The sequence below is a fragment of the Anticarsia gemmatalis genome, chromosome 9 (genome assembly GCF_050436995.1).
Source record: "Anticarsia gemmatalis isolate Benzon Research Colony breed Stoneville strain chromosome 9, ilAntGemm2 primary, whole genome shotgun sequence".
Lineage (NCBI taxonomy): Eukaryota > Metazoa > Arthropoda > Insecta > Lepidoptera > Erebidae > Anticarsia > Anticarsia gemmatalis.
Genome location: NC_134753.1, coordinates 8,423,656 through 8,451,230, shown reverse-complemented (window position 1 = coordinate 8,451,230; position 27,575 = coordinate 8,423,656). Strand labels below are relative to the sequence as shown.

Below are 27,575 nucleotides of genomic sequence, written 5' to 3'. Positions count from 1 at the left end.
TTTCTTACAAAAGTATTATTTAAAAAATGGGGGACTGGAAACAAAGACGTCACCATCTCTCTCAACCCTATCGATATTCTTAATCTAGATTTTATATTTAGCATACTCTTATTTAAGTGGTAGGAGTGTTATTTTCCTGTTTAAAATTCACTTAAATGATTTAAGTTCAATTGTTTTTATTATAAATGCCGTTAAACATATAAAATGTGATTAATTTCGTATTAATTATCCAAAAATAATGGACTGTGTACTGTGTAGAGTCAATGTTGAGCGACAAGAGTGGCTCACGCATATGTAATGATCAGAATTACCCATAACAAAAACATTGTGAGCATTGGTATTCAGCCTACGACGTATTTTTTTTAGGATGCGGATCTTAGAATTTAAAAGAATTTATGAATATACCTACCGACTTCTTTATCGATTACCTACAGTACTTATATGAATACAATTCCCATAAGAATGTAAATAAGTATGAGTATTATGATTCATATTGGAAATGTGTCATTTGGATGATCACAGCCTTATAAACTACCCAGGGGCTCTCTTAAAATACGTATATTTTGGTCAAAGCATGTTTAAGCCGTATTCTACCCAAGCTAAGCTTTGCTTCAAGGTAGTCGAAAATAGGAGGATAGCATATCTACTCAATATGAAAAGAAGGTTTCTATTGTTAATCTTCTCTGTTAATAATAAGCGTACTTATAATACACAAACTCTTAATCAATGGACATGATAAATAGAGTACCTGTATTAAATTGCCTGGTAACAACTACATAATCGATGCTATAGATAGAAATAATTAGAAGAAAAAATCTTTGTAAGACGAGGATCTACTTGGGTCTATTTTTTGCAGCCATTAATCAGTCGTCGAATCTTCCACGCGTCTATTGTCGCGATCATGATCCGGCTTCATATGGAAATGAAGTACTATTAACTGTTAATGCGACATTGTGTATAACATTTTTTACATCCTATATATCGCTGCATGTTGAGGTCGGTCCGAGGATCATTAGATTTTCCAATCACGGACTGGACGACGGACCTCGGGCTCCGTATATAAGGTGTACCGCCACAGGACTTGGTATGACACATATCGTCGCAGCGATCGACAACACTCCCGTCTAGTACACACGCTAGATCCAGTTGGTGCTGTTTCTCGGAGCCACTTACAAACCTAGCAACATGTTCAAATTGGTAAGTTTTTATCATTAAAATAATAAATAACTGCTAGGTACTGCTTTTAGATCCCAAGTTATCAAGCCTTAGCCCATCAGGCAGACCAAGCCCTTTGTATTCCCTAAAAAGTTTAGAGATTAAAATATTCTCCTCATCCTTATGCCTACCTTAATACAATTTTTTACCTAAACCCTTATATCTTAGATTGATTTTTTAGTAATTAATTTATCAATTTTAACAGATATTGTGATAAGTTTCATCTCACATTATCTCTATTCCTAGTTTACCTACTTTTGTCGATTTGAAAAATAAATCTAGTTGTGAACAACGTGACAGTAACATAAAACATGAAATAACTATTGCAGAGTTCAGCAATTTACGATAATCTTGACGTGACTGTGATACGTTTTTGTTGTTGTAGATGATGCTGATTGCTTTCGCGGCTGCGATGCTGGTGAGCCCTGCTGTGGCGAAGCCTCAGGTGCTGCTGGACTACGGGTACTACGCGCCGGCGGCATACGTCTCGTCTTACAGCACTCCGCTCGCTTACTCGTACTCATACCCTTACGCGTACTCTTACAGTTACCCATTAGCCTACTATTAGCATGGATAGTATAGTATTAGCTCACCAAAGTCACTGATGATTATGTGTTACTCATTTGAAATATATTTCACTAAATCATATGAAGGTTCGTGTTAAGCATCAGTATTTAATGGTATGATATCCATTCCTTACGATTATGTGATAATGTGTCTGTATATTATGTTGTATTAAATAAATGTATTATTATTAAACTGTGTTTTAAATATTTACATTTTTAATAACCCTAACGACTCTACTACTGTAAAGCTGAAGCTGCTTTATCTTACAGTGAATAATATGTTATAATCTAATTTCATTTCAATCAAATTTGTTTACTCTCAATGGAGTCTGAAAACTTTTTATTATCAGAATAGGTAAGTAGTCTCGACGTTTTTCTCAGGTTGATAACGTTTAAAATGTTCCTCAGCAGTGAAATCAACATAACTTTTTAATTGACTTCGCAACTTCTTTACGCACTTTAAATAAACACCTATGAACCTTCACGTCTAGGTATTAAATCAACAAAATACCCATTGAATGACACCTATTTCAGTCTAACTCATCTGAATGACGGCGGTGATGATAAAAATAATAAACAATGAATGAACCTGATTACCATAACAATTATGTTCAATGAATCACGTGGCACTACGTGCAGATGTGATTAAAATAAACTTGAAGCATCGAGAACTAGCACAGAATCAACACCTGCTAACAGTGGTCGTAGAATATCAATTAATAATTTATTATGCATCTGTCTGCAACTTAGTTACCTAAGATTTGTCCTTGTTACTATTAGAAAAAGCTTATAAATAAAAAGAAATGTAATCAGTCATCTGTAGGAAGATGAGGATCTCTTATATTCTACTTATATACTTTAGACAATTCTTTTGTGACAATATTAGGTATTGATATCATACAATAATGCTGCTCTAACGTAACACAATATGTTTGGATTACTTAATCCAAAACTGTGGATCAATCGAATCCGGGTAGAGTTAGGGCCCGGTGACTCTTGAATAATAGACTAAGTTGGAGGTAACTACTTAAGCAGGCATGTTTGTGCAGGGTTTAATTATGGACGAGGACCCGATTGATCGTAACATTTCCGATTAATCGCCTCTGCGAGCTGTTCGTAATCGGAAAACTAGCTACGAAAGCTCTACGTTACTCGATAAGTAGTTTTATTCCGCAGCTTTTCTCAATATAGTATTTTTGGTGCCAATACTTATTTTTTAAAGACTGAAAAAATATATTATTATACCTAGTTACGATAAATGAGTATAAAAGGAGAAATCATATTCACCACGAAATTTTAATGACTTCATGATAAAACCTTTTATAGCTATAGAGAGACCTACAAAGAAGTGAGAAGAATATTATACAGTTATTCGTAATAAAAAAGTTAACTTTTACTAAGAAATATTAAGTACTTAAATAGAGTGCACGATTTGTTAAGGCAAGAAAATGATAATGTTGTTCTCTGTTAGAACATCCGTGCAGTTCTCTATCTTAACCAACATCTAATCCGCTTATCAATAAATAATTTACGCTGCTTCTGATAACCAAATATAGTAAACATATAGTAGACTTTGTCATTGGATAAAAATAAAAGTCCGTCATTGGGCTCACATGTGTACCAGCACGTATTGTGCGTACATTATTGATTAAGATGACATAGTCAATGACAGAATAATCGTGGCATGCACAAGGCCGTACTTACATTAGTTCAGATACTCATTGGTATGCTGCAGTGGCCCGCCATACTTTGACAACACAATGCTATACCTAATCCGCCTTTGGGAACTCCATTAAAGTTATCTTCGTTGTCATCGATTAAGGAAAATACGTAGCTTATTTATGAAAATACGTGTTACTGGACGTGTAAATAATTATCACTTGCTCCTAGGGTGAAGGAAAAAATCGTGATGCAACCTTGCAACAGTTCTTGAAGGTATGCAAAGTTACCAAGCCGCTCTTGGACAGCCTGGTGGACTAAAGGCCTACTCCCTCTCTCATTACAAGAGAGGGAGCAGGCCTTGAGTCTATTGAGATTTATTAGATCTTGAGATTTATTATTTTTTATTATTTTACGTGTTAATGTGCTGATTACCAAACCCAGTACTGCAGGTTTTAGCAATTAAATGAAATAGTGCCAGTCTCTGAAGCATTTCTATAGAAAAATCTAGATAATATAATTTACTGGACATCCGATGAGCGTAAGTACTAGGCCTGACAATTTATACCTGCTTGCTTACGACAGACACGCGGCGAAGGGGACTACTGCTCCTGTATTCCTAAAGATGCAAATTATCTAGAAAATTCATGAAATTATAAGAGTAGGTAGTAAAGTAAAATATGCATTTTAGATTAGGCATATTATGTATTTAGGGATTCAATTATCATGTTTTATTTATATGACCAATACGTTACATACTATTGCATAACAATTGTTTTGTTATCCTGGAGTGAATATCAACATCAAGTAATTGCCTAGTTGATTCAAATTCATCAAGTTTATAATTAATACTCGTGTTAAATGACAGCTAACATTATTTTATAAATTTCCTATAAGAGTTTACGTGTTGTTTAACTAATAATAAGTGTATAAATATGTACAGATATAAATGAAATCAATGTAGAGTAAATAAACAATAAAGTAGTCAGAAGAATAGTTACTTAGTATGTAAGGAGAACAGCGTTAGGATGAAAGCTTTCAAAATTGTTACAGCTATTTTAAGAGCTTTTACATTTAGGTACTTGTTACTAAAATACAGTCATCTAATTACACAACTTTTAAAAGCGGAATATCTAATCACTTTTCATTTCATCTAATAATGGTACATTGATTCCTCTAATGAACATATTATTATATGCTTGTTGCATATACTCACGTTATATTCAATAGAAATGTAATTTTCTAGATTTAAATAAATCGTTTACTGGAACAAGAATTGATAAGCATTAATAACTATACTACATACGTACATATATTATATACCTCTAAACATTATACATTCTTAGTACACGATAAGTTACGATTTTCCTAGATATAGGCAAATAAGTTGAGTTAAATATAATTCACAATTTAGATATCTACCAGTCAAGACAATATAACCAGTTTAAATAAATCACTGTCATAATCGTTCGATAACGTTCTCGCACTGACTTTTCAAATGGCACATAACAGTTATAGTTCAATCACTTTAGCACAACACCTTCACACGTATGTTTCCTTTCAGTCTGTATGAAGTAGAGTCTATGAGGGGCTAGCGTAGTAAGTAAGCACAGGTATAGTTCAAGCGACTTCTAGGTCAGAGTCGGAGTCGTCGGTGTAGTGACGCGGCGTAGGTGGTGCGGGCGGCGCCAGCGCCGGCGGCGAGTGCGCGGGCGAGAGCGGCGGCCGCGCCAGCAGAGGCGCGCGACCACACGCTCGCTCCTCCTGCAGCTTCCGTAACCGCTCCTGCTCCTCGCGCTTCTGCTTGCGCCATTTCGCCCGACGGTTTTTAAACCAAACCTAGAAACAATATTGTCATGTAACCAGTATGTTTAAATGGAATCAAATGAGATGCAAAATTTTTAGACTTATGGTTAGTAACAGCCAAGAAAGGTCGTTGCATGAAAGTTTACTTGAGGTCTAAATATTTGTTGTAAAATGGTTTCTAAAATATGATAAGCACAGGTGCACTTCTAAAGTTCTAACAGATCGGATTTAACGCACAAACACACAACTTTCCGATGTTATCCATTGGAATTCAATAGGATGCTATGAGGAAGATCTAAATTCATAAATACTTTTCTCTCTATACAACAAAAAGACCCAAAATCTTCGGTGTGATATCACAATTTAAACATTTCTTAAATATTAAACGATTCAGCAGTCAATATCTGTTATTGTTACACACCGTGTTATCTACGGACAATTGGTACGACCCAATTTTGTAACAAACATTGACCGAGCTACTGAACACCAAAAAAACCTCAAAAAGGACTATTGTCGTGTTTGGCAATCATTGATATTTCCCGGTAGGTAGGGGTCCGAGGCTTCCACTCGAGTGGTGGAACACACAAGTGCGCGGAGATGTTCCCAGACTGCGGGTGGTCGGCTAGTAAGCCATTGTAGCACCTCGCCGTCACAACACTGGCCCAACCGGGCGGCCTCCTTTCCAATCATGTAAATGCATATCAATTCATCTTTAATCCCCTATCTTCTTTACAATATGTTGTCATACAATCATGTTGCACCTATTTAAGCGTAAATAAAATTGTATTCTAATAGGAAAAACCAATCATACATAACGATTAAACTTTTATACATTTTGATAGGATTTCTGTAGGTAGATCTAATAATACCTTAGGAATTTTTCTAAATTTTTATATTAATGTACCTATTGAAATATTAATAATAATGAATGATATACATATAATATCTACTCAACAAAATAGGTAGGTAGGAACCATGCTCTACCACAAAATGTATCTGGAAACCAATTCGCTTTGTTTTAGATATCGTTTCTGAAATTGAAGCTGTACGCAAACTTCAAAGTTTAAATATTATTCATTCACATCCTAAATCTCTACAACTAAGTACTTTCTTCCAGCAGATATATTATTATCTGGTAACGAATAATGGTACACGACAAAATCTACATTAAAAAAGGGAACCTTATAAGCTTATTCAGCAGGAACCTTTAAAATTAATTCGTTAACGATAGCACCATTGTCGGAGTTAATTGCATTACAAGAGTCGGTCGGCGTCCCGACAAAGGTCCCATTAACTTTCGATGAAAGAGTGACGGGGTTTTCGCGTTCGGCGTCCGCCCGCGCCGGCTCCCCCGCCGCCCATTGAGCGCCACTCGAGCGGCAAATATGGCCGCTGCCATCGCCAGACTCCGGGGCGACTCCTTACACCCGCTGTTCGCACCCAACTACTTTGTCATTCCTCGCCCACAATAAGATTAGCCCGATGTTCTTTTGTGTACTGATTGTGTTTGGTTTAACTCGTTTGCTGTTTTCATTGCAGTCAATGAGTTCATTTTCTATAATAAAAGCACCCCTGTTTTCTGCGTATCAATAAGTGCCTCGCTTATCCCTTTCCGTAATATACACAACGTCGGAATATATCGGTCTCTATTATGTGGATTCAATCTCTATTAAGTTTTATTCGTTTTGAAGATATGATAATATTTTCATTGAACTTAAGTTGTTGATTAATAAAATCATTTAGTTTTAATCAGGTCTTCAGCAGTTAACTTATGTGTTGTTATTGCAGGTATATTCTGTATTCTATTCTTCACTGACATAACCTCGGTGTAAGTACTTAAAGATGTGACTATTCTTATTTAATCGAACATAAATAAGAAAACATAATCTGATATTTGAGTGCTCTTGCTAATCATTGGCAACGGATATCTCCACAGAAAAAATAAAATGCCATATGCCACAACAGAAACCGTTCACAGGTAAAATAAAAGCTATATTAATTCAAGATCCCATACTTAAAATAGATTAACTTGGCAAGACCAAGTTGGAACTCCAGAGCTTACAGGCATAGCTTATATTAGAAGTTACAATATTCCCCATTGTTTTAATGCCATTGAGAGCTTGGGGAATTCCCAAATTCTATTGTAGGTCCTGGTGCAGCGCAGCAGTATCATGCATGCATAATTTCAATGCGGTAATGTTCATTCTGCTCAAGACAAACACAGTATTGAAGAGCTAAACGACCAGGATTGCTGCATTGAAAATGTGATAACTAACCATAATATTATTTCATCGCATTCTATCCCGAAATATATTAAACGTTATTATCTATTGACCTAGTTCATAGACGGGGTTACCATGTTTAAACGTTATTCGAGCTGAACGACCCCGTGCTTAGTGGCTCTGCTAACTGCTTACTTTATTCTTGTGAGCACCATGAATAATTATATTATTTGTGAAACGTCATATATTCGAGTTCCAAATCTCTGTAGCTTTATAAAAAGAGGTGAAACGGGCGGTGCACTCTCTGAAATTGCATACGTACAAGATAAAAAGATAAATATACAAGAGATAATGGCGAGCCGTCCTTTGTGTGGGACACATCACACATATGATATCGATTCGCTAATGAATAAGTGTTCTGAAAGGTGGGTAAGTAATGTAGTTTGGTTTATCCGGGAATGTGTTGGGTGGGAAGACAAGCAGATGAGGTTGTGTAGGGCGGGGCGTGTGGCCGCCGGCGATACGTACCACGCCTCGACGCCTGCCGACCTCGTACACCCTTAACACTACGCAACAGGACAATAATCAACACCAACAGCCATTATATCCTCACTCCAGGCCACGCTTATTATACTGTAATGCTTGAACCAACAACCGCATTAATTAATGTTCACTACTGTTTATAACCCCGCCTAAATGTATTACATTAGAATGATCTAAAATTCACAGCGCCTCTATGTCAGCTGGATTAATATAAGCCGTAGTTAAGTAATAAAGCTACAAAAGTTATACTAAAAATACTTAAAGCTTACTAGCTTACGGTAAAGTATTTAAGAGTGATCGATATCGTATTGTAGAGATACTACCTAGAATTCTACAATACATGTACATAAACGAAAATCATAACAATCATTGAACAAACCGGAGTAGGAGCCAAACAAAAAGAAACAGCTACTTAAAACTTGGGACGAAATTTAATTAACATTATTATTGACATCTATATTAACATTTATCTTGACGTAACTAACCAGGACCATAACCCCCTAGGTAAAACACGAAGGTGGGTTAGGTAACTTTAATTATGAAAGCTGTGTGATTTTATTTTAAACTATGCTGAACGTCTGACATATTAATTAATATTTTTGTTCAATGAAGTCATGATAATATCACTGCTTTTGTAGAGTTAGTTTTTCGGTAATTGTAAATGGAGGTAACTAGAATAAAAATATGATGTTTTGACAGCAGTGAAATGATTAGATATCCACTTGAATGTTGTTTATTGATATAAATATGTAACGTATGGGTGAGGGATTGCAAGAGAACACCGCGGCACCGCACACACCGCGAGCACTACGTACACCGTGTGAACCTTTCGGATGAAGGGGGCTTGCGCTCGCGAGGCGGGCAGCGAGTGCGGCGGCGGCGAACCGAACCCAAACTTATTGTAATAATGTTGTTAGAACAAACACCGAGCTCCCTCCGCCTTGTTTGAGATTACAATTACGGTTTTAGCGAACTGATTTATTAATGGACCGCCTGATCCGCCCTTGATACTTTAATGTCGATTTAATTTGCATACTCTAGGTAAGTACACGATTATTACTAAGATCGATCGTCCTGATAGTTTGTTTTATGACAACGAGAAGCTATATTCGGTATGTACTTAATACAATTCGTAACAATCATTTATTTCTAACCTGTTTAACTTTGTTTGAACTTAAAGTGTGGACAAACGTGTCACACACCTAATGTTTTTTTTTTTTTAGAATTTATGTCAACTGCTTTACTCCAAATCTAACTCTTAAACTGTACTTGACAATCGTAACTGTAATTTATAGAATTCATTGAATACTAAATTAAAATTCAGATTTATGATTCAGATGTCAGTACAGATCTGTCGAAATAATATATTTTTGTATTATAACATAATGTCGTTATGATAAAATAACGGAAGCAATCAGTCAATTATGAAAAGACCTACTTTATTTAATTTTATCCGATTCTCAACTCAGCATATTCTATCGACCTAGGCGGGCTTAATCCCTCCTTTAAAACTCTAATGAAATGACAATACGCAACACAAATACAATAGTGAATTTCTTGTTTTTTTAATCCTACGCGTCCCTAAAACCCTCGCACCTGTCGTATTCCATTTCCCCATTAGCGGCGAAATGCATTAGTCAATATTAAAGACGCCATCCGCGACTATAATTCCACAAAGGGCACTTCAAATCACACCCATCTCTTTTCGGTTCATGTCAAAACATTACTCCTCTCTACGGCCGGAGGCTGAAAAAGTATCCCCTCGTGTCTGTCACTTCGTATCAATTACCGCACGCAAACACCCATGCTCTCTCCCAGTGCCATAAAGTCGTATCTGCACACTGCGCGCCACTCGAATCGAAATTCAATTGTCAAAAGATTGCTTTAATAGTACCACAATAGCGTCGCGAAACGAAAAAGTATTCGGTGTCCGGGGATCGCCGAACAAAATAACACTTAAAGCTACACGGGTAAACGTTAAATTCGTTGAGCCACACTAGTCCGAAGGGAGTCCCCGAGGGTCGTTCTGCAAACAACGCGCTCCCCTAAACGTTATACTTTGAAAACAATAATTTGTATTGCGTATCGAACGCGTCTATAAATAATAGAGTGATACTCCTCTCGGTGATGTGACCACGCTCGTTATATTGCCTCGTTCACTTTAATTATTTAATTGACAACAGTTTTATGGACTTTATTCACACCTTGTTAGGCACGTTCTTGGTAATATTGTACACAGCCATTGAAGTCGTAGGTTTAACAGAATTATTATGATGGTATTATTTCAGTCTTTATTTATTAGTGATTCTATGTTTATGCCCTATGCACTATTCATGCTATACAATAAAGTCTAGGCGCTTTTTGTGCTCCTGTATTTTTTCTCTTTGGTATCTTCGTAGCCCTAACTTACACGATTAACCGAATAATCAGAAAGATAATTTAGATATTCTGATCGGTTCTTTTCTCTCTGCATTTTAATTACGATGCACAATATAGATCATAATCAAAAGCATTTGTTGTTTGTTACCCATATACAATAATTTGAGGAAAACCTTTAAAACACAAAAACTGGCAGTTGTTTTGGTGCAACATCAATACGTAGAAAATGGTAACGAATATTAGCCAAAAAAATATAGATTGATCCAAAAAATAATAATTGATCATATACAAAATCCGCAAAGATGATTTTTTCCGCTCAATTTGTCAGGATAGCATGCAAAGTTCATCAAAGTTGCATATAATAGACACAGATATACTGGGTAAACCCATGTTTTAGAATAATATAACGAAATGTTACACTTAACGAACAGTTTCTTTAGTAATTATTTCAGCATTTGACTAATCCCCATGGTTTACTGGGGAAGTTATCATAGTAAATTGTAACAAAATCCTTAAGGTTTAACCCAACTATCCGAGAAATATAAAAGAGGAACGGCTCGGATTTTTATCACACATGTTTTTTAATTTATTCCTACTTCCTATGTAAGAAGATATTTTGACTATACATAATGTAGGCATCTCATTACATATTACAAAACAAGAGTTTATTTGAACACGATAGCTACAACAAAGAATTGAAAGATTGTGTTATCAACGTTTCGTTTGACAATGAAAGAAAAGCAACGAGCGTAAAATGAAACAGAGGCGAGCTCTTTGATCACTTCATGCCGGATCGCTGCTCAACTCATAAAGGCGTTATTGCTTTCAGTCGACACGGAAGCATAGGACAAAATGGCGCTGCTTTATTACTTAGTAACACATTGCTAGCGTATCTGTTTTATTATAGCTACCTATTAGGAGATAAATCCTGCCGGGGGAGGCTGCAGGATGACAAGAAAGCGCGGCCGGGGGCTGGGCGGAGCGACACGCCCACTTTTTCTTGTTCATCGCTGTGTATAGAGATGTTCTTCCATTTGTGTCATCTGCTCGCTGGGTCGCTGCCTCGCTGTTCGTACACAACCATCGCCAATACAATTAACGATGCTGTACTTATTGCAGACTTTGATGCAGACGCTTTTCACATAACGAATACAATTTCAATACTCGTTATTCACAATTATGGATCTCTTTCATTGATTGTTATGATAGAGTCGGGTTCAACCCTCCTGTTATGTTATCCGTAATATTAACTTGAGAGATAATTAAGCCATTTTTACACAAGTTTGATAATGTAAATTTTTAAGGATTTCGCTGTTTAATTATTCTATCTATAAGTTAAATATTAATACATATTTAAACTTAATATTCTTATTTAGGTACCTAACAGCATGTAAATTGTTCTCAATCATGGTAGCAATTTAATGTAATGGAAGCAATTTGGGAAGTTGCCAAACAAATAGGTTCTCAGTACGACATACTCAATGTTTGGTAATCAATCGAAACGACATAGAGCAAAGTTCTTATTAATGAGTACACAATCAAAGAAACCTTAAATCTCAATATCTTCATAATATGCTTTAAAATAATAATAAGTGCCTACTTACTTATTGCAAAAAAGTCACACGGAGCCATCAGCGGCGCGACGGCGACGGCAGCCCGTTTTCAGGCGTTTTAAAGACAACTTATTGTTAGTTTCTATCAATAAACTTATCCTAAAAGGACAATAATAAATTGTACAAGTATTACGCTTAATAATTGATAACAAACAAGTTTTTAAGGGAAAATGAACTATATTCTACCAAGAACGCGTTTTATATCAAGAGATCTATGAATTCTGTATAATTTGTCCATAGATTTCGGAGTCGAATGAATTGGAAAGACCGTAGATTTTAATTATGTCAATTATTTATAGTAATGGCGTCTGACTCTGTAGTCATGAAATAACAAAACATTACATATCGTAGAAGAAAGCTGATTAAATGCAAGTTTTTTGTTTAAAAACTCTACAAACACAAAAAAACAATAAATATGTCAAATAGTATTTTCCATCGTGATTTTCTTATGAAAAGTATTTTACCTGAGTAATTATAAAATAGTCAGTTGAAAAGCTCATCATAAGACCCGATTAAATCTACCGTCGGTAACAAACTTATAAGGAAAAGTAGAGTCTCACTAAGAATATTTTAATATATCTTTTACATTTTTTATATAAGCTATCTTCTTTTTAAACAACACTCTTACAATGGTCCTTAAGTAAACTAGTTTTTAGACTATGAAGTCAAAAAATATGTAAATGAGCCGTTATTAGAAAGTAATCGCACTCCTACTTATTATGTTTTTTGCAGTAGGTAAAAGGCGAATGTTATTTAATGTTTTTATAGGGAACATCATGATACTTCTTCATACATTCTTAACTTAAGTGGTTATTATGTAAATATACATTGTAGAAAGTTAGTTGCGTGTAACTCTGATCTTTAGTGTAGTTTAGTCGGCTTAATGATTATTTTTTCTTTTCTGCTAAACAGCACGGATCTTTATAGTATAATTAGTTAATTTTTTAATGCGTTTTTTTTCATATTATGATGAAGAAAATTGCTAGCACGCATGTCCAAATAAATTAAGTTATTGTCTATTAAATATTAATTAAGTGAAAACTTATTGTTTATTTTTTTTTTGTTTAATTCTATGGCAATTTAAACAAGAAGACTTATCACGAAGTGGCTAAGAGTTAAAAGTAATTTATGAAAGAATGTTTTGAACAATACTCTGCTTTTAGATAGAGTCGGAACGAATCTCCAAAACTTAACATGAAATTCATATTTATGTCGTTCTAAGAAATTGCTCGTGTCTTCAACTAGGTTTATTAAAGTTATCTAACCTACTTCTTCATATTTGTATATATTTAGATCCAGTATAGTGGATAACCCTGTGCGTACCTGAAGTTAACGACAGCCTTAAAAAGAATTGTAGCTAATAATAACCTTACTTCCGTTTTTTCCTCGTCTTTTGTCCCTCTCATGGACTTTAGTATTTTTGTGTTATTAAGGGAAATACAGCGTGTCATTCGATTTAACACGAATAAGTTTTACTTACTTTTACTGGCACAGTTCAAAATGTCAATTGCAATCTTCTTATTTAAAAAATAATATAGAATATGTATGTTTCTTCAAATAGGAGAAGAAGAAGAATCTATGATCTACATTTAAAGGCGACATTTTTGCAGAGAACACCACAAAAAAGTCCTTGTCTGAAAGATATCTCAAAGATTGAAAAATTTTTGAGCATCATTGAAGTTATAATACGTCACAGTTTTCATTGCTAGTGATTTAAATGTATTTACTGTTATAAATATAACTAAACTTTATAATATGCATAAGCCAGTGAATAAATATCTATCAGGTATATTCCAAGTGGATTAGAGGCGGCTCTACACTTCCCTTCTCTTCACTTTATTTATGCAATGGCGCGTAGCCGTCGGATGGCTGTGCCAACACATCTTCGCTTGAGTTCCCAGCCACGTTGCTACACCACGGCTCATGCAACAATGTGCTGTGCAACTCACTCACCAAATCCTTGACAAAATGTTCAATATTGTACGTATTTATGCTCTACTTCCCACATCCAAGAATACCCAAAAATACTGAGATATAATCCCATCCAGTTTTTTTGTTCCCAATAGCTTTATATTAGAAAACTATGAGACAGTATGCTGATCAACGTACTACTACTAGATACTAAATTAATGTATGTAAGCATATTATTATCAAATGTACACACACAATAAATAGTCATAACAAAGATACTCGTATTGTTTTATTGAAACAACGCAACGATGTGCATTATTATCGTTTAATTATGAATATGATTGAAAAACATAAATTCAGGAGAGTCATAAATGAATATAAGCCATTCAGTTAATCAGACAGTGGTGGCATAAGATCAACATGAGAGGGCGGCGGGGCCCGCGGCGCTCGCGAGCTCTCGGAGACAACTAGATTACACCTCACTTAATAATTAATTTGTGTAAAGAGTTGAACGTCTACCGCACAATGGAACATTGCAAACCGTTTTCTTTTCGTTTACACAGTCGACGTTCTCCGCGTTAAATATTGACACAGAGACTTTTTATTTCAACATCCTATTTTATGCATAGGATCGAGATAGATGTCAAGACTAACCACTGTGTTTATAATTGTATCCACTTGAATTGCGAGGATTGCTTAGGAATACCAAGTTTCTTTTAATTATAAAAAGAGTGAATAAAGGAATATTGTAGGATATATTGACTACCTAACTGGATTCTATTTACTACTCTTGATAGATTTTTCTATATCATAACAACAGAACCTTTTTGATTAATAATGGAATCAATCGCAAACCTTAATTGGTATCCTCACCACATCACAATGCACTGATTTCCATTGCTTGTGCGTTTGCCATTTGACTTCAAAGTTTTAAACAAAATGAATGCAATATATAAAAAATAAAAAAAGGTTGAATCGAATACAGAAACAAAGCGATACCGGTGAACGAGCTCGATTTTGGGCAAGTGTTGTGATGCCTAAACAAAAGCGTTTTAATAATGCAATTTCCAATTGCCGCTGCGCAAATAACAGGGGCAACAACGAAACGAGTGTATTGCCTCGAAAACATACACTTTTGTTGTATCTACAATATACCTTCTCCACAACGCAAAGTCGCTACTAAATTATAAATCATTCTGTTCGTTCTTTTAAATTGTAAAAATAGTTTTAATTTTAAACAGACTGTTGTAAATGTATTTAACAAAACTCTGTAGTGGCTTATTGAGTTAACTAAAATTTAACCACTTTTTAAATGATTCTTAATTTAAAATAATCTCAATTCAATATTATGTTACAAAATTGTAGAGTTAGGTGTAAGTGATATCAAGATAAAACAACAATAATCATAAGAATCAATGTTTCTGGCAGGATACTTATTTACGTTGAAGATAAGAATATAAAATTAAGTGTCCAATACCAAACTTAACCCTTACAACACCTAACCCTCTTATTCATAAAAATATATGAGTTTATGAAAGGCTTATAAAGTGTTTTGTTTCATTCACTCCTTAGCGAAATGAAGAAGAGAAAACATATTATAGTAGTTACTTTAACTAAAATAGATGAGAGGGTAAGACTATATCTTGATTGTCGCACAAAGACCATATCTTCACTTGGCACATATTTCTAGCATCGTCATTGTAGCTCAATCTCATTTAATTCAATGTAAAACAAAGCAAGTAGCCACTTCAATAATCGTAAGGTTTCAATAAAAGTTTGAATAAGAGAACAATAAAATTTATCCTTCGTCAAATTAAACCTGGCCAATGATAAACGAAAACAACGGCTTCGCATAAAGAATAACTTTGGTTGATTACTCAAGCTGTAAGTTACGCAAATCGGAAAAACTCTGTTATCCGGGAAAAAGCCGTAAAAGTGACCCTCATTAGTCGTATTGTTGTGCTTTTATCGTTCCCTCCGCTCGGGGCCGGGGCAGCATAAATAAATCAAATTTAATTAACTCAGATTAATTTTCGCGGCGCCCGTCTCACCCGCGCCGAGCGTCCCTTTTTATTTGCCCTGAGGCAAAATTCTACTCGGTTGAAAACTCTACCCGCCCGCGGTGATTTACTATGGATTCCTTAATAAAAAGTTTACACTAAAGCAAAATTCACATGTCGACCGCTGCTCTCAGCCTCAGCTAGACAAGCCATAGAAGTCATTTAAATTACTTATATTTATTACGAACATACATTGATCTTTTACTTGTTTGACTTCATTTTACCAATTTGTTATAGCAAATTAACATCAGAACGTGTGGGTATCACTCGTCACATATTAGTCGTTTATTTTTTCTTAATTAAAAACGCAATAAACATTTGTTTAATTAAATGTCATAATATACTCTGTCTAACATGTACTTATATAAAATTGTACTTAACGCTAGACACATTCAATTAGTTTATCAATCAACGCGAGAATAGATTTAAGAATTGTGCTTCTGGCGGAGGTTTAACCTTTACTTGCTTTAAAACAAAATTACAATTAAATGTCAGTGAAAACCTACTTTTACTCAGGGCGAGAAATATGTCGTACTTGATATATTAGGTAACTTTAAAACATATGTAACTATCATTAAAAAATACGTAATGTGATTCTGATTTGCGCAGTTAGGGCGGCGGATAAGATAAGTGGGCGTGTAAACAGTGCGAGCCGGTGTCGCTGCCCGCTGGGTGGCACGGCCTCAAGTGGTCAGCACACACTACACTTCTCAACACCGGTAGCCCACAAACATATCCCGACTTACTTTCAACATCCCAAATTCTATCGAGAGCACTCACTCGCCATGTTTATAGCTACGCATTTTTAAGTCCGATGTGACCTACGCTCAATGTATTGAAACGAATCGTCTCTCTTTGTGAAGATGCGAAACTTTGAGTAACGTCAAAAATAAACGAAATATACTCGATATATCTTACCGTCGATGTCAATATCAACATTCACCTACATTTAGGCGCTAAATGTTCACATGCTTTTTTATTTTATGATGACAAGTGTGCTGCTTAAAAACTCTTTTTTTTTAAAAGACCCCATTTTTTTTACTTTAAGTTCAAGTCTGAAGTAATAGAAATTTCCAATAAAATAATGCATCGAATGCACCTTTCATGTTTATTACATTAGCATTATCAGCATATAATAATGTGACATATTATTAAGAGTGACATATTAATGTTGAAAGATGGACAAAATAGGCAGACTGTAGTACAAATTGTTCCTATTTTACCAAGTCAAATCACGATGTGTAAAAAACAGTATTTATTAAGTTAGTGTATGTGTTTTCTTCGAACAGCGAGATTTCTTATACCATAAAGACTGACAACTTATTAAAAACACACTTGCTATGAAAAAACACGATGTTCCCGTAAGTTATAACGGCGGGCCACCCACATAGGTAGACGAGTATAAAATATGTCGCGTCAGCGTTGTTGACACATTGGCCCTTCGCTACTTCTACACGTTACGCTCCGTTAATCTAATCACATACTTCACTGTTGGCACCGTACCTTGCTTCATTCTTTGCAAACTTATGACGTTTTAAAATTTAGATGTTGTGTATAAAAAGTACAAAAATGTTGTTTCTTTTTTAACTAAATTCGTAATTATCCAATCACGTCATTAGATGGCTTCCGTAAAATTGTATTGAAAGATAATATCGATCAATTATACTTATTCAATCATATAGATTATTTATTTATTATCATGTCAATCACAAAGACATCTCATATTTGTCAAACAAAAGATATAAACGCGTAAAATACTTAAGTGGGTAAGCAATCAGTTGAGGGTCGGCGGACAAAAGACCCAATCAAAATTAAGTTATAGAGATTCCTATAACATTGGTGACCCTACAATATGATCGTGGCGTGGCTAACCAGAACATACATATTAAAGTGTTAATAAAGTTACACGAATTATAAATTGCGAACCCGATAATTGTATAAAATGAATTTAATTCTGTTCCAAGCCGGTTATAACTAGTATGAAAAGCTGATAATCATGGAACAATAAAGTTCATTTACGCTGTCGATGTGGGTCAGCTAAAATATTTATTTCAGAAAAAATTAATTATTGAGGCGACGCAACGGTTAATGCAACTTTTATGTCTAAAAATACTCAACTTAAATGAATGTCGCACAAAACGAATGTTCTATTGATAGTTCTAGGCAAGGATTATCAAGCTTTATCATTAAATTGGCCAACAGCCTAAATCTTGGTTGTTTCATATTATTGTAAGACTGTGCCGTGCCTGGTTTAAATAATTACAGAGCAATTACTTTACTAGTAGTTTTGCATGACTACGAAATTCAGAACATGAGCATTTAAGGAATAAGACAGAGATATTGATACAAAACGCAGAAATTTGGAATAGTATAATTATTTTACAGTCGTTAATAGTCGTTATCTACAGAATATTTAGTTCTAAGAGAGAGTTGCTCGTTTTAAATTCTATTAACGCGAGGGTAGTTAAACCGTGTAAAAACACTAACTCCTCATTTTATGTGGTAAAAGCTTAATCACAGATTAACCACTCAAATGGAGGGCTTAATCTTAAAACAATATATTATGTGTATTTAAAAATTAAAGGTACGCTGTAATTACCGAGTATAATTATGATTATAGGATTAACAATAACACCGCTAAATATGTGAAGCTCTTGAATATGAGAAAACATGAGCATTAAGTATTTTTTGTACACAGTTCTAAAACATGCTAGTATCTCACCGTATCAAGATTCCAAAATAATTAGTGATATAATCCATGCTTTAGTGAAAAAAATACATTTGATGACCCTCCAATTTCTCCCTTTTACACAAATATGGTTTTAAAGACTCAGTGAAATACATTTACTTTATTCTTCAACTAGGTACATTATTTGTAGCAAAAAAGCAGATTCGTTTATTGTAGAGTTCCGTAGACTGTCTTGAAGCTCATCATCAGATATTGTAACTATTTTGGTGCTCCCACATTGCCGTTAGAAAATTTTTAATAACGTTAGTAAACATTTGTTAGCAAACATTTAATCACAAATAAATTTTCATGTTAGAAAATGTTTAGTAATGTTAGTAAACATTTTATAACAAAACAAATTATAAAAAAATCAAATTCGGACCTGTTCATTCTTATAAAATCTTTTAAGCAACCGTCAATACCCAAATCCTTGAGATAGTCTGTGGCACTATATTTTCCTCTAGCTTTTAGCGTTTGGCGCATCCAATAAGAGCGCTTTCTCTTCTTTTTTAAACAAAAAATAAAAGCTATTCCAATGAGCAAATCTTCTTCCATTTTCGTGTAGACGTCCTCGGCCCTCAGAACACGAAACCAAACTGCGAGCCAATACTAGATGTTATAAAATGTTTGAACATTTTCCATCAATGTAGGAGCACTTATAACATGTAACAGTTTCTAACAAAGTGCAACAATTGTTAACATTTGTTAGTAAATGTTTTGGTGTTATAAAATGTTTACAAACATTTTCTAACGGCAATGTGGGAGCACCATTTCGGCGGAATAAACCTCTTTCAAATCAAGAACTTGATAAATCCAAATATATTCGACGCATAAAAAATATATAAATATTCGATTAAAATTGGGTTCATATAGACGGTTACTTTTTTGCCAAAGAATGTTTTGTTTAACAGATTTTGCTGTACTATGATGCGTTGCTGCTCTATTCGTATCATGAGATAAGTAATTCTTATAGCTTCCCAATAACTATGCCCACAGAGTAAATATAAAATATTTATTGTCTAGAATTCGATAAAGCAATGTCTTCAATGCGGTAAAATGTTTTTCTTTCCGCGAAACTTGGAAACCTCACAACGTCAAAGAGCAAAAAATCAGTTTTTTGTTGGTATTATGAATTAAGGAGATTTCCTATTTAACACTTTTATAAATAATTCTATTGAAATAAAATGTTCTTAGGTTATATTTTCTTATAAGTTGAAGAATGTGGGTCGTGTTTACCCAGATAACGTTAATCACACACATCGGTGAAATCTATCAATATCATAATAGTTTTAGTTCTGAATACCACCTCGTCTAAACTCTTTCAAACAAAATTGAACAATTATCAAAACTCGAAAGATTTAGTTTATGGTGGCATTTGTTTCGTTCGATCCATCGCAAACCACATAAAAAGAATTAACTAATTGGAAAAATTTTACATAAATAACTGACCTCTACTCGTTCCTCCTTGAGGTCGACCCTCAAGGCGAGTTGTTCTCTGAGCACGACGTCGGGGTAGTGTGTCTTGTCGAAGGTGCTTTCGAGTTGTTCGAGCTGCTCCTCGGTGAAGATGGTGCGATGTCGCCGCTTGCGCTTGGGCGGCGGGCCCGCGAGCCCGGCCAGCGCCGCCGCCGCGTACCCGCCGTACAGACCCGCGTAGCTGCCGGCGCCAGACACCGCGCTGCCCACGCCGCTTACCCCTGACACAAGTGAAATATATTTGAAACAAGCCAAAATTACATACTTATTTTGAAAATTACATTTGATTGAAAATTAAATAAAGAAGTATAATTCTCATCAAATTTTCGATGAAGAGACATTTTTATAATTAGCTAAGTACATATGTATTGACGACGAAAATTCTAAATAATAATATATTTATCTACCTTTTTTTTACTTATTTGGTAAAAAAATTTAATCATTATTTGAGATCTATGATATTTCGAGACAGAAGAATTACTTGTTTTGGGAGAGCTCTACATTTATAACACTCTAACCTTTCACTGTCGCTGACCATATTTTCATGTCAAACAGCCTCTCTTTGTTTTGTAGGGAAAAACGCAAGTGCTTCTTCAACTATATGTAGTGTTATGTTAATACTATAATTATTTCTATACATTAGAGAGTCTACTTTTTGACAAAACGAGACAAACCTAAGAACGGCTCGCCAGTGGCCAATATTAGATTTTTATTATGATTTTCTAGCACTGTTGAAATAAAAAAAAGTCGCCAAAAATGTGCCTAATATTAAAACGAAAAATTTAAAAATAGAACACGTCACCTCGTGTCGGTATTAATACGCATCGAGTGAGACGATGCGTGAAGATCTGAGCTCCGAACCCCATGAGCTCACGCCGCACTCCATAAGCGAACCGTTCAAAATATTAACGCTACGAATAAAAATTTGTATACTGTCGGAAACGCGAGAGGCATTACACTGTATTATTTCTTAAAGAAATATAAAAGCTTTTAAGGCCGGCGGCACGTTGCTAAGGCGCTATCGGCGGCTTTCCACACGCGCCACCTCTGCACCTCCGAGCGCGCGCCTAAGCCCTATCGATTTTGAATACAATAACAACCCGCGGTATATAAAATGTTTGTGTGTACGTAACGGATAGCTGTGCCTTGTGCTGCAAATACGATCAAATACCCGCTTAGATAATATATGTTATAGATGTGATATAATAATGGCATTTTTGCCTAAATTTAACTATAGTAAAATATTTATTTGTGTGATATTTTTTGACCGTTATATGTATGCGGCTCAGATATTTGACGTGTGAGTTAAAGATTTCTTAGTTCTTTGGTTAATCAACAGAACCTCCAACAAGCAGGCAAAAGTTGATTCAATCGGAATAAAGTAGTAGTTGTAAGATAATAACACTCTTTATCGGTTGCAAGTTAACAAAGAATTTTGCCTACAGGAAGTTTCTAAGTAATTAACTATGTATACACAGTTACCATAGACATTATATCGAAGTATCTTAAAGCATAAATCGCATAAGTAACAGTCAGCTAAAAAGTATCTCCCTGGACTTGGAGAGCACTTAGGGAAGATTAAAAAAAATGTATACAAATGATTCTAAAGTAGGAGGTTGTCATATTCACCTTCAAAGAATCTTTAGGCTTTACGTGATATACTACTTACTATATCAGACAAACAAATTAATTGATTAAGAGAGTTCAGTAATTTAATATAATGATCACGATGAATAATATTTATATTTTTAACTAGCTTCCACTGGTAACTTAGTTATACATCTAGGCTATTGATCCAACAGTTTGTAGTTTCACTTTAACACATTATTTAATTAACAGAGGAAAATCTATATTTGGGTACTTATTACTTAAGTTTGCAAGTAACGTTTTTATCGGATAAAATTGGTTATGATTTACGTAATTATTCTGTTTACAGAATGACCGCTTAAACAGCCTTAATAAGTAAGACTTTGATTGAGTTATTCCAAAATAGATATTTAGTCTAAACATTGAAAATTACTTGCGAACTCAATAAAAGAAAATAAAAGTTTGTTTTTGTTATGGCAACGATTCACAAAGCCCGGGGGATATTTTGAAATTTTAAAACGTTCGCTTGGATAAGAGGAAAAAAGATTTTAATTGAGATAAGCCGTCTTCGGCGGCGGCCGGCGCCCCTCGGTGCGGCTCCTAGTGAGCGAGGGATCGCCCGCGGCTCTCCACGCCACCGTGTCTAGCACTAAACCACTAAAATACTTATAATATGTCGCTCATTCAAGTTTCTTTACTTACATATTAAATTGTGAGAACTGTGTTACGAAATAAATGTGGATTTATAACTCTACAATTAAAAACGAAGCTGTAAAAAGTTATGCCAAGTATGTAGTCACGATAGACGCTCAGTATAGCCAAAACTTTAAAACAGACAAACAATTTTTTTCGCTCACTGTATCTCAGAATTATAAGGACATGCGTTCATAAAAGCCAATTAATCACGTCATACCACTTATAGTTTATTAATTTGACTTTATAAGTGGTACAATTTATTATATTTACCAGTTACTTACAAACTTAAGTTACAGTCCGTAGTTTGTAAATGTTAGGCTTCTCTTATTACATTGAACCTTGAACTTGCGAAACATACCTTTGTTTAATCCATTTGGGATACGTTTAAGTACAGGTGTCCATATTCTATTCATGCATAATGTTACAGAAATGATGTAACGTACATTTATTGCAAGTTGAAACAGGAAACATAATCATGATCAAGAAGTTTTTACTTTATTTTGTCACTCGCAGCTTAATGCCTCAGAGTATACAAAATTCTCGTTAGTAAAGCCACGATTCTGTAAATTTAATTTTATATTACGTACGAGTTCAAAGTTCATAATTAAAAATGTTACCATGTGAAATTGAAATTGCACAGAGCCTTCTGGAATTCCTTTTAGTCACTACCTTATCCGAACATCCCGAAAGGTTCACATTATTTATTTTATGATATAACTAATACTTTTCATATGAAAAGATTGTTTATATTCTAGGAAAGAACATAAGCTGCTTCATTTCACTGAAATAAAATAAGAGAGTGGTAAGAACGTCTAAAAACAATAGTTATTTACAGAAATGTGCCATAAATGTGGTATCAATGTCTACTTGGTTCGATTCCTAGTAAATCTTTCAAAACTACTCACACATTTCTAAGATTGATCTTACTAATACAATTTAATAAATTCGTATTATCCCTAATTAACATGTGTAATTTTGCGAAAATTTGTAACGTTAAATTGGAGATAGCTGTTTTTTACTCTTTCTCTAAGCGACGAATATTGAAAAATCTTTAAACATTAGAATAACCAATATTTTGGTTTTTTAAAGAGATAATGACGCCGCTTACATCAGCTAGTTTTTTTATACGAATACATGGAACCATTACCACCATTAACTTTTAGCTATTTATTTGAGTGTATCTTAATGATCAGTTACAGTTTCTATGAAAGAATCAGTGCCTATCTTAAAGTAGCAACTTTACTTATTATAACCAATACATTATTTAATAGAATCCACATTTCATTTCATCGATTTTGCGGAACTTAATCTTAATTTCCACAAAAAACGGATTTGTAAAACTTAATAATACATACATGAAGTTATTATATACCAGTGAAATTATCTTTTTAGTAGGTAAAGTTACCATGAAAAAGTAACGCGAACTTGTTAAATTGATTTATTTATTTTTATTTTAAATCTGATCATAGCAAACAAAAAAATACTTACCGTTTAATTTTTATAGTTTTTAAATTTCTTAGTTTCCGCGTTGGTTATGCAAATTTTACATGTAATTAAGTGTCTCACTCACCTAAATAAACATGTGAAAAGATGATAGAATGTTATCTACAGTACGCAAATGTAATATTGTTTTGCGTTATTGGTTACAAACAATAAACATTTCTATGCAATAAAGTATGTATTTAAAAATAATTGTAACTCTCATGTCTATAAGTAGTTTATTTTCAATTTTATTAACCCATTTTATTCACCCTCTGAGTATTGCTAATAACGATTTGTGGGTATGTTAAACTAGCTAACTTCTGCTTCTTTAGCATTAAAAGGTTTCCTAGGGTGAATGGTATCCAGGTTATAAACTATCTATATGCGAAATTTCATCGAAATCCACTTAGTCGTTCTTTACCTAGTTCGTATTAGGCTCTTTTTGCATATCCTTAGAAATACATATATCCTGCAGATATTATAAATGCGAAAATTTGTGAGAAAGGATGTATATATGTTCACTCTTTCACGAAAGAACTACTGACCGTAGTTAGCACATGAGATACTTTTTACCACGAAAGATGATTTCACGCGGACAAAGTAGCGGGCGGAAGCTAGTTTTGCATTAAGTGAATTAATTTATTCACATCATTGTTTTAACACAATTGTAGTCGCCACGATACAGAAACCTAATGAGATATATACATATACTAGCGGACCCGACAGACGTTGTCCTGTCTAATCAATTAAAAAAACGTTTTGTCCAGCGGACAAAATTGTGAATCTAAACCATTCTCAGATCCCCTTGAACACACACAAAAAATTTCATCAAAATCGGTCCAGTCGTTTAAGAGAAGTTCAGTGACATACACACTTACAGAAGAATTATATATATAAAGATTACCTTGGTAGGTATAATCGGTCCCTGCGGACAGTAATTTATTTATTGAAACTTCATCTCCAGGAGTGGGTCATAGGCGGACTACGGATATTCATTACAATGACATGTTATTTATTGTCGTCGTTATAGTGGTTATCTTAAGATAATAGTAGTATTAGATTGGTTAATCTACTGTTTTAGTTATATAATACGACACGAGTCGAGCCTCTACTTGTGTAGAATATCAGTTCTCTGTACTTCAATTGAATAATGGTTGAGATAAAGACATCTAATCTCGTTTCCGCAATAACTTTCTACTACTTAAATCCTTTAAGCAATCGAGCAGAAAATACTAGTGTAAAATATTATTTAATGTTTAATATTCCAGACAATACTTAACTTGTGTCTACGGCGTAGCCGTATCGTAGCACGCTACGAACGTAGCGCTAATTTTTTTCTAACATAAACCTTGGAAAACTTGTCATAAAAACGACCTAGTTTCTGATAAATTAGTAATATACTAATATTATAAAGCTGAAGAGTTTGTTTGTTTGTTTGTTTGTTTGAACGCGCTAATCTCAGGAACTATTAGTCCGATTTGAAAAAATTTTTCAGTGTTAAATAACCCATTTATCGAGGAAGGCTATAGGCTATATATCATCACGCTACGACCAATAGGAGCAGAGTAGCAATAAAAAATGTTACAAAAACGGGGAAAATTTTGAACCATTCTCTCTCTGTGACGCAAGCGAAGTTGCGCGGGTCAGCTAGTTAGTAATATTATTTGTGTTGTTTATAGTTGTGTAGTTTGTTTGATATAACATGAATACAAAACATAATATTAATGATTGTAAGATACTGAATACACAGAAGAGCTATTGAATCCAGAAAAAAAATATGAATAGTCTAGAACAAAAAATTCACGATTTAAGGCCTCTTACTAAGTATTTGTATTGAAGTATACTTATGAGACTAATGTAATAAACATATAATGCACATTATACCCTTTGTAAAGCGTAAAAGCACTGTATCGTTATTTCTACTGACTGAGAATCTAACTAATATCTTAGTCATTCATTGTCAGTTGCACATACCGGCCAGCCGGTATAGTACTTATTGAAAGCAAGAATAAGTTGCAATGGTACCTAAATATGGCAGCGCCATAGCGATTGGAACTTTTTACACCAGATTAACCTAACCAAGTTATGGATACACATATTTTGCTGTTCATCTGTTGTATCGCATACAACGTAAAGTTACAGATAAAGTTTGCGTGTATCATAATAAAATTGATCTGTCTTCATGCATTATAATGTGATTCAAAATAGAATGTTATGATTACCTAAACTGTTGGCAAACGTACCAAAGAGGTCATGTGCTCTATGGAACGGCGAGTGCGCCAGGTGCTGGAGCTGCAGCTGCGGCAGCGGCGGGTGCGGGCGCGGCGCCAGGATGCTGTCGATGGTGAAGAGCGGCGCCGGCGGGCGCTCGGGCAGCGCGCCGCCCAGCAGCAGCGCCGTGCTGAGCAGCGCGGGCGCGTCGCGCGCCCAGCCGCCGCCCGCGCCGCCCATGCCGCCCTCGCCGCCGCACGCGCCCGGCCCCGCCGCCACGCTGACCGACCGCAGCGCCACTTTCACCGTCCGACACCACCGTCGCACACGCGAACACACAACATTATTCTTAAACCGATATCGTTTTTCTTCTTATCATGCCGGGCACAGTCACTTAATATTTTTCGACACTAATTTTCAACTCGAACTTAGTCCGTGATTTGTTTAAATAATCAGTAAACGAAGTCGACGCATCGAAATCAGTAAATCGTATATTTTTGGTATGTAACGAGGGGATAATGCGATGCGTGATGCGATTGCTCGTAAATCGTTTTAGTGAGTATGGTGTGCCGGCCGGAGCGGCGGGCGGTGTGGCGGTGGCGCGTGTGGGGTGCAGGGCGTGCGCCGGGGCGTGGCGCGCCTCGCTCCGCCCCTCGCACAGCTTAATGGATGTGACAATACGACGCTCCCAAACAGTTCATATAATAGTAATCTCTGTATCCCTCCCTATAACTTGTAATCTGTTATAATGAAATGCGTAGGCATGTCGTGTGTTCAGAGCGCGCGCTACGTCGCGTTCAATTAGCCGCTTCCTAGTTCTGTCATACATATAAGCACATATTGTAACTTATATCATAAAGTAAACATATTTTAAATTATAGAAGGTAGTTTAATTAATACCTTCGTCATTATAAGTAAAGAGTAAAATTTTATAGAGGTTATTATTTAGCAACTGCACTGTTGTATACATTTATCAACAATATTGAACATAGAATTCTATTATGATCTCTTTGAATTATACATCTAGAATTATAATAATAAAATGGGGTAACTTTGAATAAAGCTGCTTAAATGGTTGTAGAACTAAGTTACTTCTAAGTTTATTCCAAACTATTTAATAGGTTAATTATACCTAATGGAAAAACAAAATATAATAACTACTCACTTCATGATAAGTTGGAAATCTAAATAATTTTGCCTGATTTAATTTATTTAGTACATACTCGTTAGTATCAACTCTCTATCAACAAGGGATACTGATTTTGTTCTACGGTCTGTGTGGACTTAAAGTTAATTTTCCTACTTCCTGGATTAAGAAATGCCATCAACTAAGGGATATGTCACAGAAACCTTTTAAAAAAGTCCTGTAAATAACGCGTCAAACAGATGTAGAGATGTAAGGTATATTACATGATCTCAAC

The 27,575-nt window shown here is 34.9% G+C and overlaps 2 protein-coding genes across 2 annotated transcripts; one reads left to right on the top strand and one right to left on the bottom strand.

The window, feature by feature from the left end:
• The first annotated feature begins 1,039 nt into the window (after window positions 1-1,039).
• On the top strand, window positions 1,040-1,974 carry LOC142975446 (uncharacterized). Its single transcript, XM_076118279.1, has 2 exons — window positions 1,040-1,197; window positions 1,601-1,974. The coding sequence occupies exons 1-2, from the start codon at window positions 1,186-1,188 to the stop codon at window positions 1,781-1,783; spliced, it is 195 nt and encodes a 64-aa protein (XP_075974394.1). The 5' UTR covers window positions 1,040-1,185; the 3' UTR covers window positions 1,784-1,974.
• A 2,165-nt stretch (window positions 1,975-4,139) lies between these two features.
• Window positions 4,140-26,394, bottom strand: LOC142975568 (uncharacterized). The gene is made up of 3 exons (XM_076118502.1): window positions 26,187-26,394; window positions 20,152-20,399; window positions 4,140-5,279 (listed from the first exon to the last, which is right to left on the bottom strand). Exons 1-3 carry the CDS (start codon window positions 26,392-26,394, stop codon window positions 5,061-5,063), a joined length of 675 nt encoding a protein of 224 aa, XP_075974617.1. The 3' UTR covers window positions 4,140-5,060.
• Between the last annotated feature and the right edge of the window lie 1,181 nt (window positions 26,395-27,575).